Source organism: Dreissena polymorpha, unplaced genomic scaffold (assembly GCF_020536995.1).
Source record: "Dreissena polymorpha isolate Duluth1 unplaced genomic scaffold, UMN_Dpol_1.0 chrUn094, whole genome shotgun sequence".
NCBI lineage: Eukaryota > Metazoa > Mollusca > Bivalvia > Myida > Dreissenidae > Dreissena > Dreissena polymorpha.
This window is the reverse complement of record NW_026273408.1, coordinates 1-19,554: the sequence shown is the minus strand read 5'-3', so window position 1 is coordinate 19,554 and position 19,554 is coordinate 1. Positions and strand designations below refer to the sequence as shown.

The window sequence follows — 19,554 nt, the reverse complement described above, 5'->3', positions numbered from 1 at the left end:
GTTATTCCATCATAAACAAAATTGATACATGTAAATGATAATACATTAAATATAAAGAAGTAAGTAAGAAGTAAGATTTTTTTCGTACACAAATTATTAACATTTAAATTCATTAAAAAACGCACATTTAAACATGAATTTTACTCTGGACAGTTTAAAATCTATCGTTTCATTATGGTACAGAAACGTAATTCTGCGTTGGTTTTGTTTTAACTGAACACCTTTACATTATTGTATGGGATTGCAACTCACACTGGTGACACACATCAGCTTCTCCTAAAGTATCACATCTTAGACTCTTGAGAAAACTAGAAAACCGTGTTCTTGACGAAGCTTCTAAACAAGATACGCAGCCATCCATTTTTGGGTAGAAACTAGTGCAACACTCAATAGCCGACGGTAGTATTAAGCCCATTTCATAGACATTTTATCCATTTTGCCGACGACAACCGTTTTGATCGACTAGCAAAATAACGCTGAATCCTGATATTTGAAAATTTCCAACGTGCCTATAAAAAGGAATTAGATGCTCCTAGTTCAATAAACGGGAATACTCCATGAACATTATCAAGAGAGGATTGTTTGTTTAAACGCGCACGTCGTTTTTCAAGGTGGGTGACCTTTTGTTCATACAATACAGGACACTATATACAACGCGACTTTAAACATAAACATGATTAACGCCGGGATTATCGCCGTGGAAAAGCTTTCGAGGTCTGAACAAGTTGATTTCATTCTTGACCTCTTACTTAGCACAACCAGCTATGCGGAATAATTATAGGAATTCGGCTTGATTCATTTATAAATTAAGCGATTAAAAGCAAGTCACAATGGTCGGAATCGAACCCCAAACGGCCTTAGGATCCAAGTTAAAAAAATTGTTATTCAAATTTTGTTACACTCGTGAACATGCTCAGTTAAACCATAGATCTTTGAATATGTGCTTAACAACTTGTTTATGGCTTAATCACGGCCACAACTCGTCAGAAATTAATATCTCGCGAAGCAGACGATGTTGTTCGCGTTGATGTCGAGTTTAAGACGAGCTAAGGTCGATGTTAAGACGTGACAGGACGCAGGGAAAACTCGCAACGGCTTTGGACGCGGAAACAAGTCTTGAACTGCTCAGCACTTTATACCGCGGACAACCACGGGTAATACACGTGATAATTCGTTTTCCGGCAGTTATTAAAACTTTGGAAGACGCAGAAAGACTCGAACGTTTAGCGGGCTGTCACGGGCAGAGCACGGTCATCGGACGGGTGTTTCGGTATCAAGGGAAATGGCGTGTTTTTTGCGGCTTATCACTGACAAGAACTGACGCCTCTAGCCTTACACATGGCTGGAAGTGGTTAGCCGTGCTTAAGCATTGTTTCAGATGTGGAACAGTCGCCGACGGCCAGACAAATTACAAAGCACAACCAAAGCACAACCAAGCCAAAATCGACCAGAAATTACCACTAACGACCACGTCCACCAGATTTTCAAAGCGTTTTGTACGTGATTAAGCAGTAATTGGCTGTATGACCGGGCCTTTACATCAGATATTTATACAAATGGACGAATGTAAGATCTAACGAACATGTAACATTTTACGAATACACGAAATTTCATGTCAAGCAAATAAAATAAGTAGAGTGTCGGCGGATGCCCACGGTCTTTTGAGAATGTAAATTCCGGAACCCATATCGAGGAATGTTATTTTTGTTCAGTGCGGTCAAACACAAAAAAGTGTACATAGTTATGCTTGCAAAAGATTTATTGCAGCACCACAGAGCATTTATATAATAATGCTATATTAATAGACTGTGGTAGAAATAACATTCATATTTATGCATGGACGCGTTACTAAATATTGGTTACGTAAAATTGAAATGCTATATTCCAATTATGTTAGAAAGTGTTATGAAATGTTTGCACAATAAATTAGGTTATACGAATATGTTATCGAGTTCGAGTTAACAATCGACCGCCATAAGATTTCGATATCTATCGAAACCTGAAGAGGTTGTAAATACAAATTCAAGTTATTTCTAAAGATTAAAGAACAATTTTGTACAATAATGGTTTGAGTTATATAGAACTTAATCCTAACTGAAAACAACCAGTGGTATGAACGTGAACTTTGAAACCAAACTATATCTCAACGTTTCAACTGTGTACGTTAAGAGGCGCATATGTGTTTGAACGTTGACCCTTTCAGAAAGGTATTTGTGAATCTAAAGCGACAGATAAAAAAATAACAAAAAGCGTTGATGCATAGTGCACACGATATATATATATATATACATTAAGTTTAATGAAAAGTCGGGGAATGTGTTTAAATATAAAAAGCATAGTCAAATGCCCTTAGGTTTTCACCTGAGACCCAAATGAATTTAACGTTGACCGCGCACAGCGTAATGGATCCGCAATGTACGAGTTCATTCTGCTCATAAAGCTGCATTGTTTTCGCGGAGCCGGCATTAATAGAAACAATCCTACCAAATTAACTTTTGAATTACAACTGCAATTGCTAAAACTATAAATCTTAACTAACGACATTATATCTTTGTTTTGACAAAAGCAATGATTGTTTATTCATTCAGTTTATTACACTAAATGGTATTAAAACAATCAACGATTCTGCGTTTAATTTATATGAAATCATTGTCCCTCACGTACAAACATCATTAGGCTAAACAAATTGACGATCTTTTTAAGCTGACATGTAGGTAAATATATCTAACTAGCTAGCTAGGAAAATTTGGTATTTGTAAAACAGTTAGAACAAACTGTGCTTATGTTTTTGACATAACTTCAATAACCTCAATATCCGAGAGAGTATTATACATAAAATGACTCAGGGTTCTCAGTTTTTAAAATTTCACTAAAACTTGAATTAACCATAAAAAATTCAAAGACGAAGAAGAATCATAGATTAAGCACCAATTAATATGGTAGTTAAACTATGTTTAAATATGTGTGCAATTCTTGTTCCTTCAGACAAGGAAGTGTATGACCATTGGAAGCCTCATCCTGACGTCTCCTCTAACCCAACGCAGAAGAACAGGTTCTTTTTTTAATAATATTTTGTTTCTGAAAACATACATTTTACAGTTTTACATACACGCATGAACATTCACGAATTTTTGCTCTAACAAATGTAACTGAAGGAAATATGGTTTCAGAGTATTATGTTGTGGAGAGAAGAAAGAGAAGAAAGGTGGTCAAGGTTCAGTTGAGTCTATTGAGTCCCAGAACAGGTTCTTGCCATACTGGAATTACTTGTATTTGTGGGCTTGCATGATGCGTAAACATAAGTTGGCGGAAATACTCTTGCGAAAAGTGGAGGTAAATAAGTTTACATTCCTGTTTCTAAACAATTGCTTCTAAGCTGTGTTCATTATATAGCATTTAAATACGGAATAATACACTAGTAAACTGTTCCCAGCGTGCGTTTAAATCAAGTGGTATCCGTTATAACGTATAACAGAAGAGTGAGAAGCGAAATAGCGGAACCACTGGACTGCTACACAGCGTAATATTAGTTTTAATTACACTCGTTCGAATGCTTCAATATTCTTCAATTTCATAAATAGGTATTTAAATACATCACTTATTTCTAATAATAAGTCAGGCTAGTATGTATTGCTTGTCCAATCACCAGGAAACTTCAAGAGAACATTTGTTCAAGTGATACCTCGGTCGAGTTCGAAACTGGGTCACGTTGGGTCAGAAACAATGTAACTTAGTCAAATAAAAAACAAAAAACTAGTGAACACTCTAGAAGCCACAATAATCTTCCAGACTTCGTGAACCTTTAAAACTGAGTCACGTGGGTTTCGAAAACTACGTAACCAGTCAAAATTAAAGGAAAACATTTTTAACACTCTAGAACCCAAATGTCTAGCCCAATGTGTATGAAACTTGATCAGAGCAATGGTCCTATAGATATAATGGTTTAGTTCAAAACTTGGTCACTTGGGGTCAAAGACTAGGTGGATAGATGTAATTGAAGAAAAGGCATGTGATAATACAATTACACACATTAAGGAATAGCAATAAAGAATAGAAAAAAACAATGCAATAGACATATCTGTCGAAATTAATTAACGAGACAGTATCAATATACATAATAATATACTGTTCGACTAATAGATCAAAGCAAACAAATACATGTTCTGACTAAACATTTATGTTAAAAAACTGTTCCAAATTGTTCTTAAAGTTGATATTTGATCTTTATTGAAAGCAATTATCTCCTCAATTTTTAGCCTATTCTGAAGATACGTGTTAAACGGATAAATATTGGGAATGTTGTTCTGATACTTTTTTTTATAAAATATAAAATTTTGCCAACAATATGAAAAAGTTGACAATCTGTGATATTTTGGAATGACCAATTGAAAAGTTACGAAAGCTTATATGTTCATAATCAAAATTTGAAATGCTCGGCAAATTCGATATACACTTTTAAATTGTTCAAAACCTGTTGAATTATAGGCTATCCCTAAAACATATGCATATTTGTATCTACTGATGCTGGATAAAACGCACAAATTGGAATGTGTTGAACCACACTGCAGTAAATAATTTTTGTAAGGAATAATTTGCATAATATATTTATACTGAAAAATTCTTATTTTTGTGTCATGGGTCAGTATAAACGGGTGAGTAAACAGTTTATTCGTTTCAAAGTCTCTATCAAAACATAATAACCATTTTGGATTTGCCATGATTAGATTGATTTGCTTCATCAGTACGACTTTTTGGTATACTAATTTGCAGATTTTAGTTGACTCTGTATCCGATGAAAGTAAATTTGCAGGTGGTTGATAACTTATGTCTTCAGTTGTCAGCTTTCATTCCAATCTTGTGGCACACTTTTTATAAGACAATAGTATTTCAGAAAATCACTGTTATTTAACCCGTACAAGTTTTGTAATTGATAAAAACTATAAAATTGCCTCGTTCTATAGTCATATATTTGTTCTACATGATTTTTTTTTAATACACGAGTTGTTCCAAATTATTTCTTTTCCGATAGCTTTAATGTAATTTTGTGCGTAGACCTTATTCAAGACCTTTAATATGTCTTTTAAGAACATTGAACGAACTTTAGTGTGTCTATATCGTCAGGTTTAATGTTATTTTGTTAAATGAAATAATTTCCATAGCTTTGCAGAAGAAAACTGTATAATTTCGTTATTTTTTATTCATGTTGGTGTATAAATCGATTAACCCAAGAAGCTTTGAAACCATCCAGAGCTTTCTATATCAATCATTTTCAAACCGCCATTTTTATATTCTTGTATAATTTGATCACGTTTAATCCTGTCGTTCCATACAAATTTGAACATAGTTGTTTTTAAAGTTTTAATTTAACTGTCATCTGGTCCTTCTAAAACTGTAAATGGGTTTATTCGTTTTGTCAATGCAAAAGTTTTGATAACTGTGATTTTTCCTATAAGTGAACGATTGCATTTTTTCCATTTATGTTAACAGTGTTCAAATTCCTGATTCTTTGTACATATATTGTGTTCAGCCGTTACATTTGTATTGTTGTATATTATTATCTCAAGTGTGGTCGCGCTTTTACAGTCTCAATGATTTTTTTAATGTGGACATTTTTTATTTTCTCCTTATAAATGCACATAGTTTCATTACAGAGCATTTATTGTTATTCAATTTTAAACCTGATTAAGTTGTGAATTTGTCAAGGGTAATAATTAACTATTCAAATGACTTTTGACTGCCGTCAAGCAGAAAACAGGCATCATCAGAAATAATGTTTGTTTGAGTTCGATATTGTCTATGTAAATTCCTTTTTTTGTATCATGTCTTATACAATTCGCTAGTAATTCAAAACATATAGGGCAAAAAGGGACAGGCGTGCCTCACTCCCTTTTTGATGTCAAAGAAATGAGAGAAATACCCATTATTAATTACACAAGATTTTGGATAACTATAAAACAGTTTCACCCACTTTATTAGAGATTGATTGAACCCAATGCGATCTTAACATTCATAAATACAATTATGGTCTAAACTTTCAAAGGCTTTCTGAAAATCAGAGACAAAGATCATTACTGTTTCATCGGCATCGTTTATTTTATCAATGACTTCATTCATCAATATATCTTCCTTTTATGAATCCCGTTTGTTCGTAGTTATACGTTTTTTTATGAAAAGGTGTAATTCTATTAGCTACAGACTTACTTTCTATTTCATAGTCAACATTTAACAAAGAGACTGGTCGCCAATTATTAAAAATGAAATATCTTTAGTGAAATAAGACCTTGTGTTTGAAGTTCGGTTAAAGTTTCTGTTTAAAATGAATTATTTATTGAACTGATTAAGTATTGTTTTATGTCGGTCTAAACAAGTTTATACAATTCTGTTGTTAGTCCATCTGAGCCTGGGTTTTTTGTAATTTTGTTATGTCTTTCAATGCTTGAGAGCATTCATATTCTGACAAATGGTCGGGGTATTTGTCTCCATCATCGTTTGATAATTTTACATTATCTTGAAGAAATATGTAATGGTTTTCTTGGTCCAAATTTACATCAATAAATCAATCATTAAATATACTTATATACACAATAAAATGAATATTTGCTAGATATCTTCCAGTTTATTTAGCGTTATATAGAAATCAATCAATCTATGAAAATTAATAAAATCATTAAACTATTTCTATCACATCATACAGCCTCCGTGCGCGAATGAGAAGATCGATAACGTGTCAGTGTGATTTAGCTACTCGTTGATTGCAGACGCATTTGCTAGCTTTACAATTTTATTCCTTAAAAACGGGGCTTGTATCATGGTTTTATTTTGGCCACATTTATTAATGATAATACATATATTTGGGTGATGAAGTAGAAATCCAGTCTATAAAAATTACAAATTGTCCACTTGAATACCAAGTTGAAAATATTTGCTCTGCGTGAAGTGCTCACCAGTCACCATATGTCAATCAAATTCCATTAGTCAAATATGGAGTTTATGTTATTTCTGCTTTTTATGTGTCTACCTGTTTTGAAGTTTTTTTTTGTCTGGGTTTGGATTGTAATGTATTAAAATCACCTCCCATTAAAAAAACACTCTAAACGTCACATTTGTTTCCAATCTTCACGAACTTTGTCAGAATATTTGTTCAAAGATATCTCAGTGGAGTTTGAACTGGTCCACGTGTTATCAATTACTAGGTGAGTTTTTACCGTAATGAAACTTGCTGATAATATATGTTCTAATGATTATTGGTCGAGTTCAAAATACTTAGTGAAACATCGAGCGTGAGAGCTGATAAAAACAGTTTAATTCTGGTCTCAGGTAAATGACCTTAAGCCTTTGGCTTTATTGGTAAGATGATATTTCATTAATAATTGTTTAAAAAACAAAAAGATTCTTTATATTTTTCATTACAAGAAACCAGTTTTTATTATAAGAGACGTTCAGCGCATTCTTGAGATACATTTCGATTTAATATTCTTAAAGTAACATAATGTGACTTCTGTTTTAGTAGTACGTTCTTTAAAATGTAACATTAAATTAAAGTATTTTTTTACAATTGCACAAGTGCAACCATCACCCATCAGTCTTGCTATGATCACAGCTACATCTGGATTCACTTACAACTTAAGTTATAATTGCAGCAAATGTTTCAAGGCATATGATCAAATGGCTTAAAATCTTTTGAAATTCTTCTCAAATTTGAAACTTTCACAAATATCTGAAGTTCTGTGTCTGATTTAAGAAAAACACTCATTGCATGTGGGTGCATGTGAGGGTCGGGAACGAACAGACTGCTTTGGTTTCACCCCGCAAAAAAGTCCACGCATGCATTTTGCATGTTCCGAGATTTATCATTGTATGATTGTCTCCATTACAACTACGTAATGACGATCGATTTAAATTTAGGTTTATGTTTCATCTTTTGTGTCCATTTTTCGTTCATGTTTGCCTGTCTACGGTATACATAATGAATAATGATAATGTAGGCAATTGCACTGATTGTCATTAAGTTATAAACTCATAAGGTGTATATATCTGATAAGATTGTACTGTTGATTGAAAGTGTAACCGCAGGGGGATTATATCGTTGCGAGTCGTTTGAATTTCTTTTGGTTGCTCTAATAACGTTTTGTTTTACTGTAAGCAAGGTGCAGGATCAACGGGGTTTTTAGGGGTTTACACACGGGCTAGGCAGAATGTAAAAACACCGTAAAGAACTTTATTTCTAAACAAGAGTTCGCAATAAAATACATAGTTTAAGCTTTGCAAACATATAGTTGGTGAATACTGGCTTGAGAACGCTAATTTTGACTTTGGATGGACTTTCAATACCCATTTTATGTTTGGTATTACCTTACTTTTCTGATAAACTTAATTGTAAGAAAACAGGCCAATTGGTTTATTATATTATCAAGTAAAATGGATTTAGGAATTGTGCTAGAAACAACCATTGATCAAGCTTAAACGCGAAAACATACCAATTGTTGATTTATAACTATACATCAATTGCAATTATAAGCATTTTCGTAGGTGTCTTCTTCAATATGATCGTCAATCCATCTGTGATTTCGACCTTTAATAAATCGTTATACACTGTGTAATAATTCAGTTCACTAAATGCAACCACTATGGGACCTTAATGCCACTGAGACTTGACAAACATTTGTTTACTATTCCGTGTGTCAAGTGGTATATCAGCAACTGAAAGCAACAAATATAAAAACTATCGTTCACATGTATATCACTCAGTATTTTTATCACGCTGTTATTCTTTTTGGACTAAACATACAATCATTTACTCAGCTGGATAAAAGTTGTGTTATTCACAAATGTAAGTAGGTCTTTTTTTTCTGTGTGGTAAATTTAAATATATATTGTGTATATCTTTGCAAATTACATGGAATTCCTATTACCAAGGGGTTGTTTGGTTAGCAATTTCTACAAGGGGAATTTTTAAATTGTTATCAAAAACTGAATCAACTTTAAGATAGCATGTCGTTTAGATTAACTTTCCCCGCTATATTAACATTTTACATATTATAGTAAATGGATATTAACTGCTTATGCATATTGTGTTTGAAGGATTTGACCTCACATTCAGTTTTATTGTTTTCAGAATCCGATCGCCATGGCTCTGATAACATATAATTTGTTGAAGGCTGTGGAACGACAAACGGACGACAAAGTGCTAAGACTGAAATTCAGAAATACATTAAGTATGTATATATACCATTGAAGACATATACAGCGCTTCTTTGTATATAAAGTATCTATAAAAAGATAATAGCATTTCTGAGTGAGAGGGAGTGGGAGAGGAGGAGGGGAAGGGGAAGGGGGAGAGGGAGGAGAGGGGAGGGGCAGGGGAGGGGCAGGGGGAGGGGAGGGGGGAAGGGAGAGAGGGAGGGAGAGAGGCAGATATATATAAATATATATATATGTGTGTGTGTGCGCGCGTGTGCGCGTGTGCGCGCGTGCGCGCGTGTGTGGTGTGTGTGTGTGTGTGTGTGTGTGTGTGTGGTGTGTGTGTGTGTGTGTGTGTGTGTGGTGTGTGTGTGTGTGTGTGTGTGTGTGTGTGTGTGGTGCTGTGTGTGTGTGTGCGTGCGTGCGTGCGTGCGTGCGTGCGTGCGTGCGTGCGTGCGTGCGTGCGTGCGTGCGTGCGTGCGTGCGTGCGTGTGTGGGCGTGAATCCAATAACACATTTGTTTTCGGATGTTTCATGCGTAGCAAAATATAAAAACAAATTGGCTCTATGCATTTAATGTACTTGGTTTTTGTTTTTGCGATCAACAGTGTAACATTTGGTTACAATAAATAAAACCCATAAATTGTGGGATAAGCAATATGTTTTATGACATTTGTTTATAAAATGCAATAATTAAGCATATATATGTTTCAATGCTTGTTTAACATTGTTGTTACTCCAGCTTGTTTAATTATAATGTTCGCAAGTGTTTATGTACGTTTTAATTTCAACATACATTATGTTGTCACAGCCAAGACTTCCAGTTAAAGGAAGGTTGGTACTGTTATTAACTTGCGTATACATGGCACGTTAGTGATACTATCTCTCATTTAATACCAAACGAAATTGATATTAATTGATGTGCATTTTCATTTAGAAAATCATCTGCTATGGCGACGGGTATTCTAAACGAATGTGCCCAGAGTGATGACACAAACACGAATCAGATATTAACGCTAGAGATACCAGTTTGGCAGAAGACATGCATAGAATTGGCTATAAAATCAAAACACATGGATTTCCTTGACCAGCTAGCAGTCCGCAATCTGTTTGGATCTGTTTGGAATGGAAAACTCGAGGATACAACTACGTTGAAGGTAATCCATTTTATAAAAAACTTGTTTTTAATTATTTACGAAGTTAATGTATATGTTCTAAAACCATAAAGCACATTTTTAAATAGCCCGTATATAGTAAAGGTAATTTCCTATTGCCATCTAAAAAAATGCACATACACCAATCGAGTGCTTAAGAAAGATAGAGTTTTTACGTTCTGATTTTTATAATTCTTTCCCAAAGATTATAAGGTGCATAGTATTCACATACATGTTGCTTAAGAAATCATGTAATATGAAAAGTAGTTCAACTAATGCTAAGCGTGTTTATGTTTGCGATTGTGGTTATAACTACATTTGTAAAAATATTTAATAATCATTTGACATTGATATTGTCGTGCATGTAAACATACCTTGTTAACAGAATCACAATAAAAAAAGTAAAAGTCAGTTTTCAAACATCACATCGCATACTACAAACAAACCAAATTTTCGGTAAATATGTATTTAAATTGGCCTCGGGTGATGCGTTTAAGTGTTATACCAATCAAAGGCGCTTTACATATGTCCAAATAAGATTTCTAGCGACATTTTTACACTTATCTGCCTGGAAAAGATCTTCTACGTGTATCGTCCTTACTAGACGCAATATAAAAGAAGTTCAATATGCTCCTAAACCTGTTTGGAAATACAAAGAAAAACGATGGCGTGATGTTTTCGATGAAATCAATACACATATAATATATAAATACACATGAACAAAAACATTTAACAAATTAAATGTAGTAACATAATTAGCCACGACAGATATGTGAGTATGTATTAATTTCTTGAGTAAACTGTGTTAATGTATTCGCTTATTGTATATGTTTATAAGAACAACCATTGCTTTATTAGCATCCGATATTGTTGCATCTGATTCTGAAATTATTATGATAATTAAATCTGTTTATGCTTTGCTATTTCAGTTTTTCTCTTGTTTAACGTGTCCAGCGTTATCGCTAAAACTATTGAATTACAAAACGGACAAAAGTACGACCCAGGACAACCCAGTCGAACAAACAGCACCGAAAAAGATCTGTGCAAACCTTAGCAAGATCAAGGACTTCTTACAAGCTCCAAAAACAAAACTTGCGTATAATTTGGTATGCATATTTATACTATTACAAGTATATATACTTCATGCACTATTGTGGACTCACATTATCTAAACCTGCTTTCAATTATTAAGAATTGTTTATTGCTGGTTATGGTTAAGGCGATTATTTTTTGCAACGATAACTTATTACAAACATATGACCCTCTTTCATTTTCCATTATAAACTATACATGAACATAAATTTATAAAGACAATAATTTGTAATGGCAACAGACCATGTGTCTATTATCAATTGTATCTAATACCTTGTTGATCAACAGATATCGTATGTGATGTTTCTGAGCCTTTTCGCGTACGTACTGCTGTTTGATCTCGCATCAACGATCTCGAACTTGGAATATGTATTGATGACATGGGTAATGGCTATACTGGGAGAAGAAATAAGACAGGTAAATAATAGAATAAAAAAACACAAATACAATGGGTATGTGTTAAAAAATGTAAATACCAAAAGAATATTTGACAACCCCATTCATCGGTAATTTGTGTTGTGTGAGGTAATTTCCAACATGATAGTTTCGATACATAACATAAACCACCAGAACGATAACCCAATTTGTTTCACTACAAATCTTCGAAGAATATGTTGTTTTGCTGCTCTATATTATGCATACATTATTTTCATTTCACAATTGTTTTTTTCGCACGTCAATACACGAGAAATATACAATATGAAGAAGTGAAACTCCAGACGCTAAATAATAGAAAACATTCGCCAAATGCCTAAACGTTGTTTTCAAAACATAAGAATCTCCGACGTTATGATTTATTTCAAAATAGTCTATATTTTATAGTATACATTATATTTGAAAAATTGTGCCTTGATCTTGAGGAATTATGTACCGAATACAAAAGAACGTTTCAGTAAAACACGATAATAGAATACTGGAAACAAGTTTGTAATGAATGGTTAATTATCTCCCATCGCATTGGTGCTTTTAAAACATTATGACTACTCATGGGACACAACAGTCAAACACGTACGCGTATAACTTGTTAATAGTTTAAGGCAAAGTTAACTGCTTTTTTATCATAAACTGTGGGTGATTTGCAAACATTGCTTATCCGCTTAGGCTTCTGCCTAAAATAAGGCTGCAACAGAGACTATACCGCTTGGGTCGTGACTACATAGTCATGTGGTGTAACGCCGAGTTTTGTTTCTTCAATAGCTAAGTTAAGGATCTTACACTGCTCGGATGCTAAGAATTCAAGATTTGGTTTATATGCCCAGTTGTGCTCGTTACATTTGGTCTGTTATGACAGAGTTTGGTTTCCTACAACGGATACAGATCCCAAAAAGGCTTGGCCATTGCATACAGACTTGTTGAAGATATAACACGTACTCGATAACAAAGTATTAAATGTATGTTGTGTAATGCAAACTTTAGTTACGACACCGCTCGGGTTTGATCCGAGCATGGTTTGCTACATTGGCTTATGGTGTTACGCTGAGTTAGGTTTTTGACGATGCTGCTTCAGCATCTCGTCTAAGTTATCACACCATGAAACAAAAATGCACAATGGCGACCTACCTAGAAGACCGAAAGAGTCCGATTGAGTTAGCGCAATTTTTTCATTCGGCATACCTCACTTATTATCATTGAAATATGGGAAACAACAACAACAATTGGCAAATGCAGACGCAAATGTTAATAAAAATATGTAACAATTGACAAATAAATATTCTTATCACAAGTGTTGATCTCTTTGATAAATCATAATAAAACATATAACCAGATTGCCACATATGTCATATGTTCTGAGCCTTGTTCTGAGAAAACTGGCATAATGCTTGTGCGTAAGTGTTGTCCCGAATTAGCCTGTGCAGTTCGCACAGGCTGACTGAACAGCTATTTTTGAGATTTCTTTTGGAATAAACATAATGGTGAGGCATAATTATGCGTAAAGTGTCGTCCAGGATTAGCCTGTGCTGACTGCACAGGCTTTTTGTTTAATAAAACATAAGGGTTAGGCATAATTGTGCGTAAAATGTTGTCCCGGATTAGCCTGTGCAATCCGCCAAGGCTGACTGTTCATGCTATTGTTTTATTTTTATTTTACTAAAACATGAGGGTAAGGCATAATTGTGCGTAAAATGTCGTCCCGGATTAGCCTTGCTGTCCGCACAGGCTGAATGCACAGGCTATTTTTTTATTTTAGTTTTTGACTAAAACATGAGGGTTAGGCATAATTGTGCGTCAAATGTCGTCATGGATTAACCTTTGCAGTCCGCACAGGCTGACTGCAGAGGCTATTTTTCTTTTTCTTTTGTATTTTTTTAACTTCAACATGAGGGTTAGGCGTAATTGTGCGTTAACTGTCTTCCCGGATTTTTTTAAAACCTATTTTTTGCGATGCTGCTTCAGCCCTAATTTTTTTCGTACCCAATTTTTTTTCGTACCAAATTTTTTTCTCCTATCAAAATTTTGTTTTTGGCATAATTTTTTCGTACCCAAATTTTCGCACCCAAATTTTTTTTCGTACCAAAAATTTCGTTCCCACATACAACAATTGCTGTGATGTAGATAAACTTAAATTGATGCTTTTTTATCAATCCTCTTTAAAAGCATCGTCACACCAGTACTTTCAGTACTTTGATTTCCAAATGCGTAGGTTAGTATCCTATTCTTCTCGGCTGCTAGCGAATGCAAGGTTTGTTATACATGCCCTGTTCTGCTCGTTACATATTGTCTGTTATGCTAAAGTTTGGTTTCCTAAAAAGGTTAAAGATCACATAAAGGCTCGGTCATTGCATGCACACTTGTTGAAGATATAACTTGTACTCGATAACAAAGTATTTGTTTCAAAGTTTTGATTCGAGCTTGTATTGCTACATTGGCTTATGGTGTTACGCCGAGTTATGTTTTTTCCAAGTGCGTAGGTTAGTATCCTACACTTCTCGGCTGCTACGAATGCAAGGTGTGTTACACATGCCCTGTTCTGCTCGTAACACATGTCCGTTATGCTAAAGTTTGGTTTTCTATAACGGTTACAGATTTTAAAAAGCCATTACAGTCAAAAGCATGAACACGTGGCTGAAGATCTAAATCGCATTGGGGTAGCAAAGTATTTAGTAAAATATGATGTCATAAGCTGGGGAAGGCCCACAGATAAAATTATACAAATCGTGTTTTCCGTTGTGATCTCAAACGCACGCTGTAGAGAAAACAACAAATGATAACAGTTAAATGGCTGCTTATATTAATTATTTTATTCTATTGAAGATAAAACATGGCTTACAAAGCACAAACCAAACAAACTTCGATGCAATAGGGCTTGTATATGTTGAATTTATTTGAGGTCTAATACTATTGAACTTTAATATAATCAACGATTTTACTTTATAAATATCTATCCGTTTTTTAAATAAATATATGTTTAACAACGTTTATCTCAAACAATAAATTGTTTTTTTAATATAAACTACTATTATGTGTGAAATGAAATCCATCGGAATGGTTTTGCAGGTAAATCGTATCATAGACTTGTGCTTTACCTAGTTTAAAATTATATTAATATCCAATAGACTTTTGATAAGTATTTTTTAATTCGCAGGAATCTCTAAACGGCAGGGGAACATTTTTGTGTGTTAACCCAGAAAGGTTTACATTTCCGATCATTATATATCAACGGATTATACTTAATCACTTAAGAAGTCTCTTACATGTGCCAAAATAATAAGGATATCGTTGTTAAATTCAGCATAATCTACTACGTTTGCGTACATACGTCCAATATTTCTTCTTGTAATCACCTATAATTTTAACTGAATGATTGCCAATTGAAATGACACATTTTTTTCTGCAAACCTACCGTGTGGGGACAGTTTTCCCAATAAAAGGTTTGAATCGAGCGTCTAGCGAGATTGGACAGAACATGCATATTGTATTGGTTTAAGCTGGGAATGCATCCAAAAACTACCTGTTGTCATTAAAAATTGTTGTGGAAAATTATGTAGAAATGGAGTTTTCATGCAATTATGTTTTATTATTTTAAATATATTGTTCTGTAAAATAATGCTTAGCTGCTTATTTGGCGCGTAAATGTAGCTCTCAAAATCTTAACTCTACGTATTAGGCATTGGTAGATCCATTCCCGATATTGATTTGATTCTTTATCCGTAGGGTTTGTGAGACAATATTACAACTATATCAAAAGTACACCCATATTTTCTATCAGAGACCTAATACAAGTGCTTATTCACCATATAGACGTATTCATGTGTGATATGTTTCCAGATGGCTACGTCGAATGAGAAAAAAGAGTACTTCTCGAATGGATGGAATATCATTGATATGTGTACAATCGCCATGTTTTTTATCGGATTTGGACTGCGATTCAAACACTTTCAAGACGCGTTGGATTGGCCCAGAGTCGTGCTTGCTGTCGATTTTGTAGCGTTCTTCTTCAGACTGATCCACATCTTCTCTGTTCAAAATGTCCTTGGTCCCAAACTTATTATGATTCAACAAATGGTACGTGATGTTATATGTTTTTATTATATTATTGTATAATGTTTTAAATTAAGCCCTGTACGCCAGATATTATTACAGCCATAATGTTACTGTAACACGGAAACGGCTGCCTCAGTAACTCGAGCGCTGGACAGTAAATCCGAATTTCTTCTTATCACCGAGTTCGAAGCAGCTCATCCCAGCTTCGTTTATGATACATTATTTACAGTATCTTTACATGAATTCATCACGTTATATAGCTTGGTTATATGTCGGTAAATGTAAACTGAGTCAGGAAAATTGTGAGAGACGTTCTATGTCATTATGCTGTATACAGCTAAAATCGAACAACCAAACGTTTAACATACTAATGAACATCAACGGATAAGTTCGTTAAAAAATAATTAAATCTTCATAGCATGCTAGATGTTTTAGTTAATCCAAATGAATAGTATATCCAGTGAGATTCGTAAGCGTGTCTAAATGTTACATAATAAATACCATGCATTGTTACTATTAGAAGATCTTCAATCAGTAGCGACATGGCAATAGCGCAAAGCCACTATTTTTCGGTTGTGTAGTTCATGTCTAAAACCTGCCAATATTTTTTAATGCTCATATTAGAAAATCCTTTTATAAAGTGGTTCATATTTTTTTTATGGAAATACGTTTAAAGTCAGCAAGCAAAATGCATTATTTTGTCGATTAGAATACAGATACTGCAAGTGCAACTCACCTGAAAGGGTCAATACATGAGAATGATTATTTTTCTTCTTGTATTGTTGTATGGTTGCAGTTAACTGGACAAAATAATACAGCTAATAAATTATTATTAGAAAAAAATATATATGACATTTACAATATTCAATAAATATAATATGTATGTTATGCATGTTGAGTTAATTTGGAAATAAAAATATATAATTACATAGGGCGGTCCTGCTATCGTTGTGGTTCAATCCCCTTTCCGGAAGCATGTGAGCTTGTTTGTCATCATACCGGACAGGTTGGGTTTCCTCAGGGTACTCCGGCTCCCACCCCCTCACGCTAGCATTTCAAATCGTTCATTAACAACTTTATAGCTTGACATGGCATATATACTTTCCATTGTTTGGGAGTCTTGAAATTTAATAAGGTGGTGCACATGTCGGTTCACACATAAAGCAGCTTAAGGCGCGGACGAACCTCATAAACTTCGAAAAACACACATTCAAACAATTACAAAATTTTCTTCTTATCCGTGACGTTCGATTTATATCACTTTAATGATATCTGAGCAATCACAGTGCTTGTCAAAAGTATGTGTATGCCATTTTAAAAGTTAAGTCTCAGCATTCCCTGGAACATATATAACTATAATAAATATCATAATAGTGTTTACGATATTATCGAACATCGGCGAACAGCATTAACAGCTTGTTGACCCTCGCATATAACCAATCTTTCATAACAAACAGTAAAAAATTCAATTGTTGTTAATCGCAAGTTTTTTCCATTGCTTTTTCGTTAACGTCAACCAATGTTTGCGAGGGTTTATGTGAGATTTATTTGCGCATCTCTACGTTTTCTTCACAATAGCAAGAGATATGTTGGATCACTTAACTCGTGTGTGTATTTTGTTCCAGTTAAAGGACCTGGTGTATTTCCTTGTTATTTTGGTAGTGTTTGTATTATCGTACGCGATTGCCTCGCACTCCATCCTCTTCCCTGATTCTCCATTCACTTGGGAAACATTTCTACAAATTATAAGAAAGCCTTACTGGCATCTTTATGGAGAACTGTTTCTAGAAGATACGGAAGGTATGTATGTGTCACCAAAAAAATCTTAATTTGTGTATAATATGATTGTACAATGTATATTATAACTAATCATATTATGAACTTCAAGCACCTACAGCCTACAGGTATGAATTTTTATCATGGAAATTGACCGCATTAGAATCGATTAGTAATTATCATTTTCCAAACAGGTTCTGCGGATTGCACAACGGATGTTAGGCTTTGGACAAACGGAATATATCCGCGTTGTCCAAGCAAAACTGGACAGATTGTGGTTCCAATCATGATGGGGATCTATATGCTTTTCACCAATATACTCCTTCTCAACCTTCTGATTGCTATGTTCAGGTATATTTAGCATATGTCGAAACACTTGACAGTTGTTGAAATTAATATTATATTCATGTTCTTCAATTATGCCTTTACAGAGAATAAAATACCTCTTTATTTAATAATACATACATACAATTTTACAGTTTTCGAAATGCTTTGATGTTGTATACGTGTTTGTTTGTGTTCAAGAGCAAGGACGTTAATTTTAATTGCCTATTCAAATTTTTAGTCACACATTCGATAGTATTCATAAGCGATCGGAATCGCTGTGGTGTTATCAGCGATACTTCATACTGAAGGAGTACGGAATGAGACCTGTTATATGTCCTCCTCTAAACATATGTTGGCACATATACGATCTTGTCCAACGCGTGTGCTGTCGACACGCGACTGTAGAAGATCCTTTTCGTAAGTAGCATGTCACATTCTTTGATGGTACAACTAAACGTTGATGTTGAATAATAAGGTCATATACATTGCATTATATGTTTAGCGTCCCGTTTAAATATTGGCACTTGCAAATAAGTCAGGACAAATTTAGTCAGTTAAACCTTCATCACCAATCTAAAAATGACCGTAGAAGCATGCGAACATTCACAAATATAGTTATCATATTTTAGTTTCTTAAAGAAATATTTAAATGTAATATGAACTGAAGCGCAATGTTTTTATCGTAATGGGTGTTGATAAATCATACAATATACATGTTATAATATTCTATTTTATGTATAATCTTTTAATTAAACAATGATCTGATACGCATTTTAAAAGAGCAATACGATATTTATTATAAGACAAATATACAATTCACAATGATAAGATCTAGTAAGTTGTTGGCACTGGTAAAAGTCCCTATTCTAATAAAAAAAAGAATGTCAATAACTAAAAAACAAACAAATAAAACAGAAATTTTAGAGCCCAGAGTTTTAAACAATTTTGAGTTTTAATTGAGTCGCATTTGCGGAGTTTTTAATGCGTTGTTTAAGGCATTACGTATACACTATCCATCTTCATTTTCTATATGGTGAAACATATGTTAAGTTTGTTAAAAAAAACCTACACGCCCGTGAACGCTAAACATAACATCAAATTGGTAACTGTTGTCCTTTAAAATGCCACTGCATCTCTTACTTCCACATATTACACGTTTCTTTACAGTCACGTCAACGTGAATGAAACTTAATATAGAATATTATATACCACGTTACGGCCGCTTGTTTCCCATCGACATTATTTTAGTTTTATTTTATTTCAAATAATACCCAGAAGGCCAAAAGTGGACATATTGATAGCGGACTTGCGATTTAAAGGTGCCTTTTCACAGATTTTGGCATTTTTAACTTATTCATTAAATGCTTTATATCGATAAATGTAAACATTTGATCGTAAAAAGCTCCAGTAAAAAATCAAGAATAAAATTAAAAAAGGAAAAGAACATTGCCCGGAACAGGTTTCGAACCAGTGACCCTGGAGTCCTGCCAGAGTCCTGAAGTAAAAAACGCTTCACCTACTGAGCTATTCCGCCGTACACGTA

At 34.0% G+C, this 19,554-nt stretch overlaps 1 protein-coding gene and 2 long non-coding RNA genes across 3 annotated transcripts in view; all 3 read left to right on the top strand.

Moving 5' to 3' along the window:
- LOC127864064 (uncharacterized) overlaps window positions 1–9,235 on the top strand; it is a 32,633-nt gene extending 23,398 nt beyond the window's left edge. Inside the window, exons 10-12 of the mRNA XM_052403750.1 lie at window positions 2,986–3,052; window positions 3,171–3,333; window positions 9,116–9,235. Of these exons, the coding sequence (XP_052259710.1) occupies window positions 2,986–3,052; window positions 3,171–3,333; window positions 9,116–9,235 (350 nt within the window). The remainder of the gene's footprint in view (window positions 1–2,985; window positions 3,053–3,170; window positions 3,334–9,115) is intronic.
- Window positions 9,236–11,286: 2,051 nt separating this feature from the next.
- LOC127864065 (uncharacterized) lies at window positions 11,287–15,926 on the top strand. Its single transcript, XR_008041415.1, has 3 exons — window positions 11,287–11,440; window positions 11,715–11,843; window positions 15,693–15,926. It is a non-coding gene; the product is annotated as an uncharacterized LOC127864065 (long non-coding RNA).
- Window positions 15,927–17,566: 1,640 nt separating this feature from the next.
- LOC127864066 (uncharacterized) lies at window positions 17,567–18,448 on the top strand. The gene is made up of 3 exons (XR_008041416.1): window positions 17,567–17,708; window positions 17,879–18,035; window positions 18,250–18,448. It is a non-coding gene; the product is annotated as an uncharacterized LOC127864066 (long non-coding RNA).
- The last annotated feature ends 1,106 nt before the right edge of the window (window positions 18,449–19,554 follow it).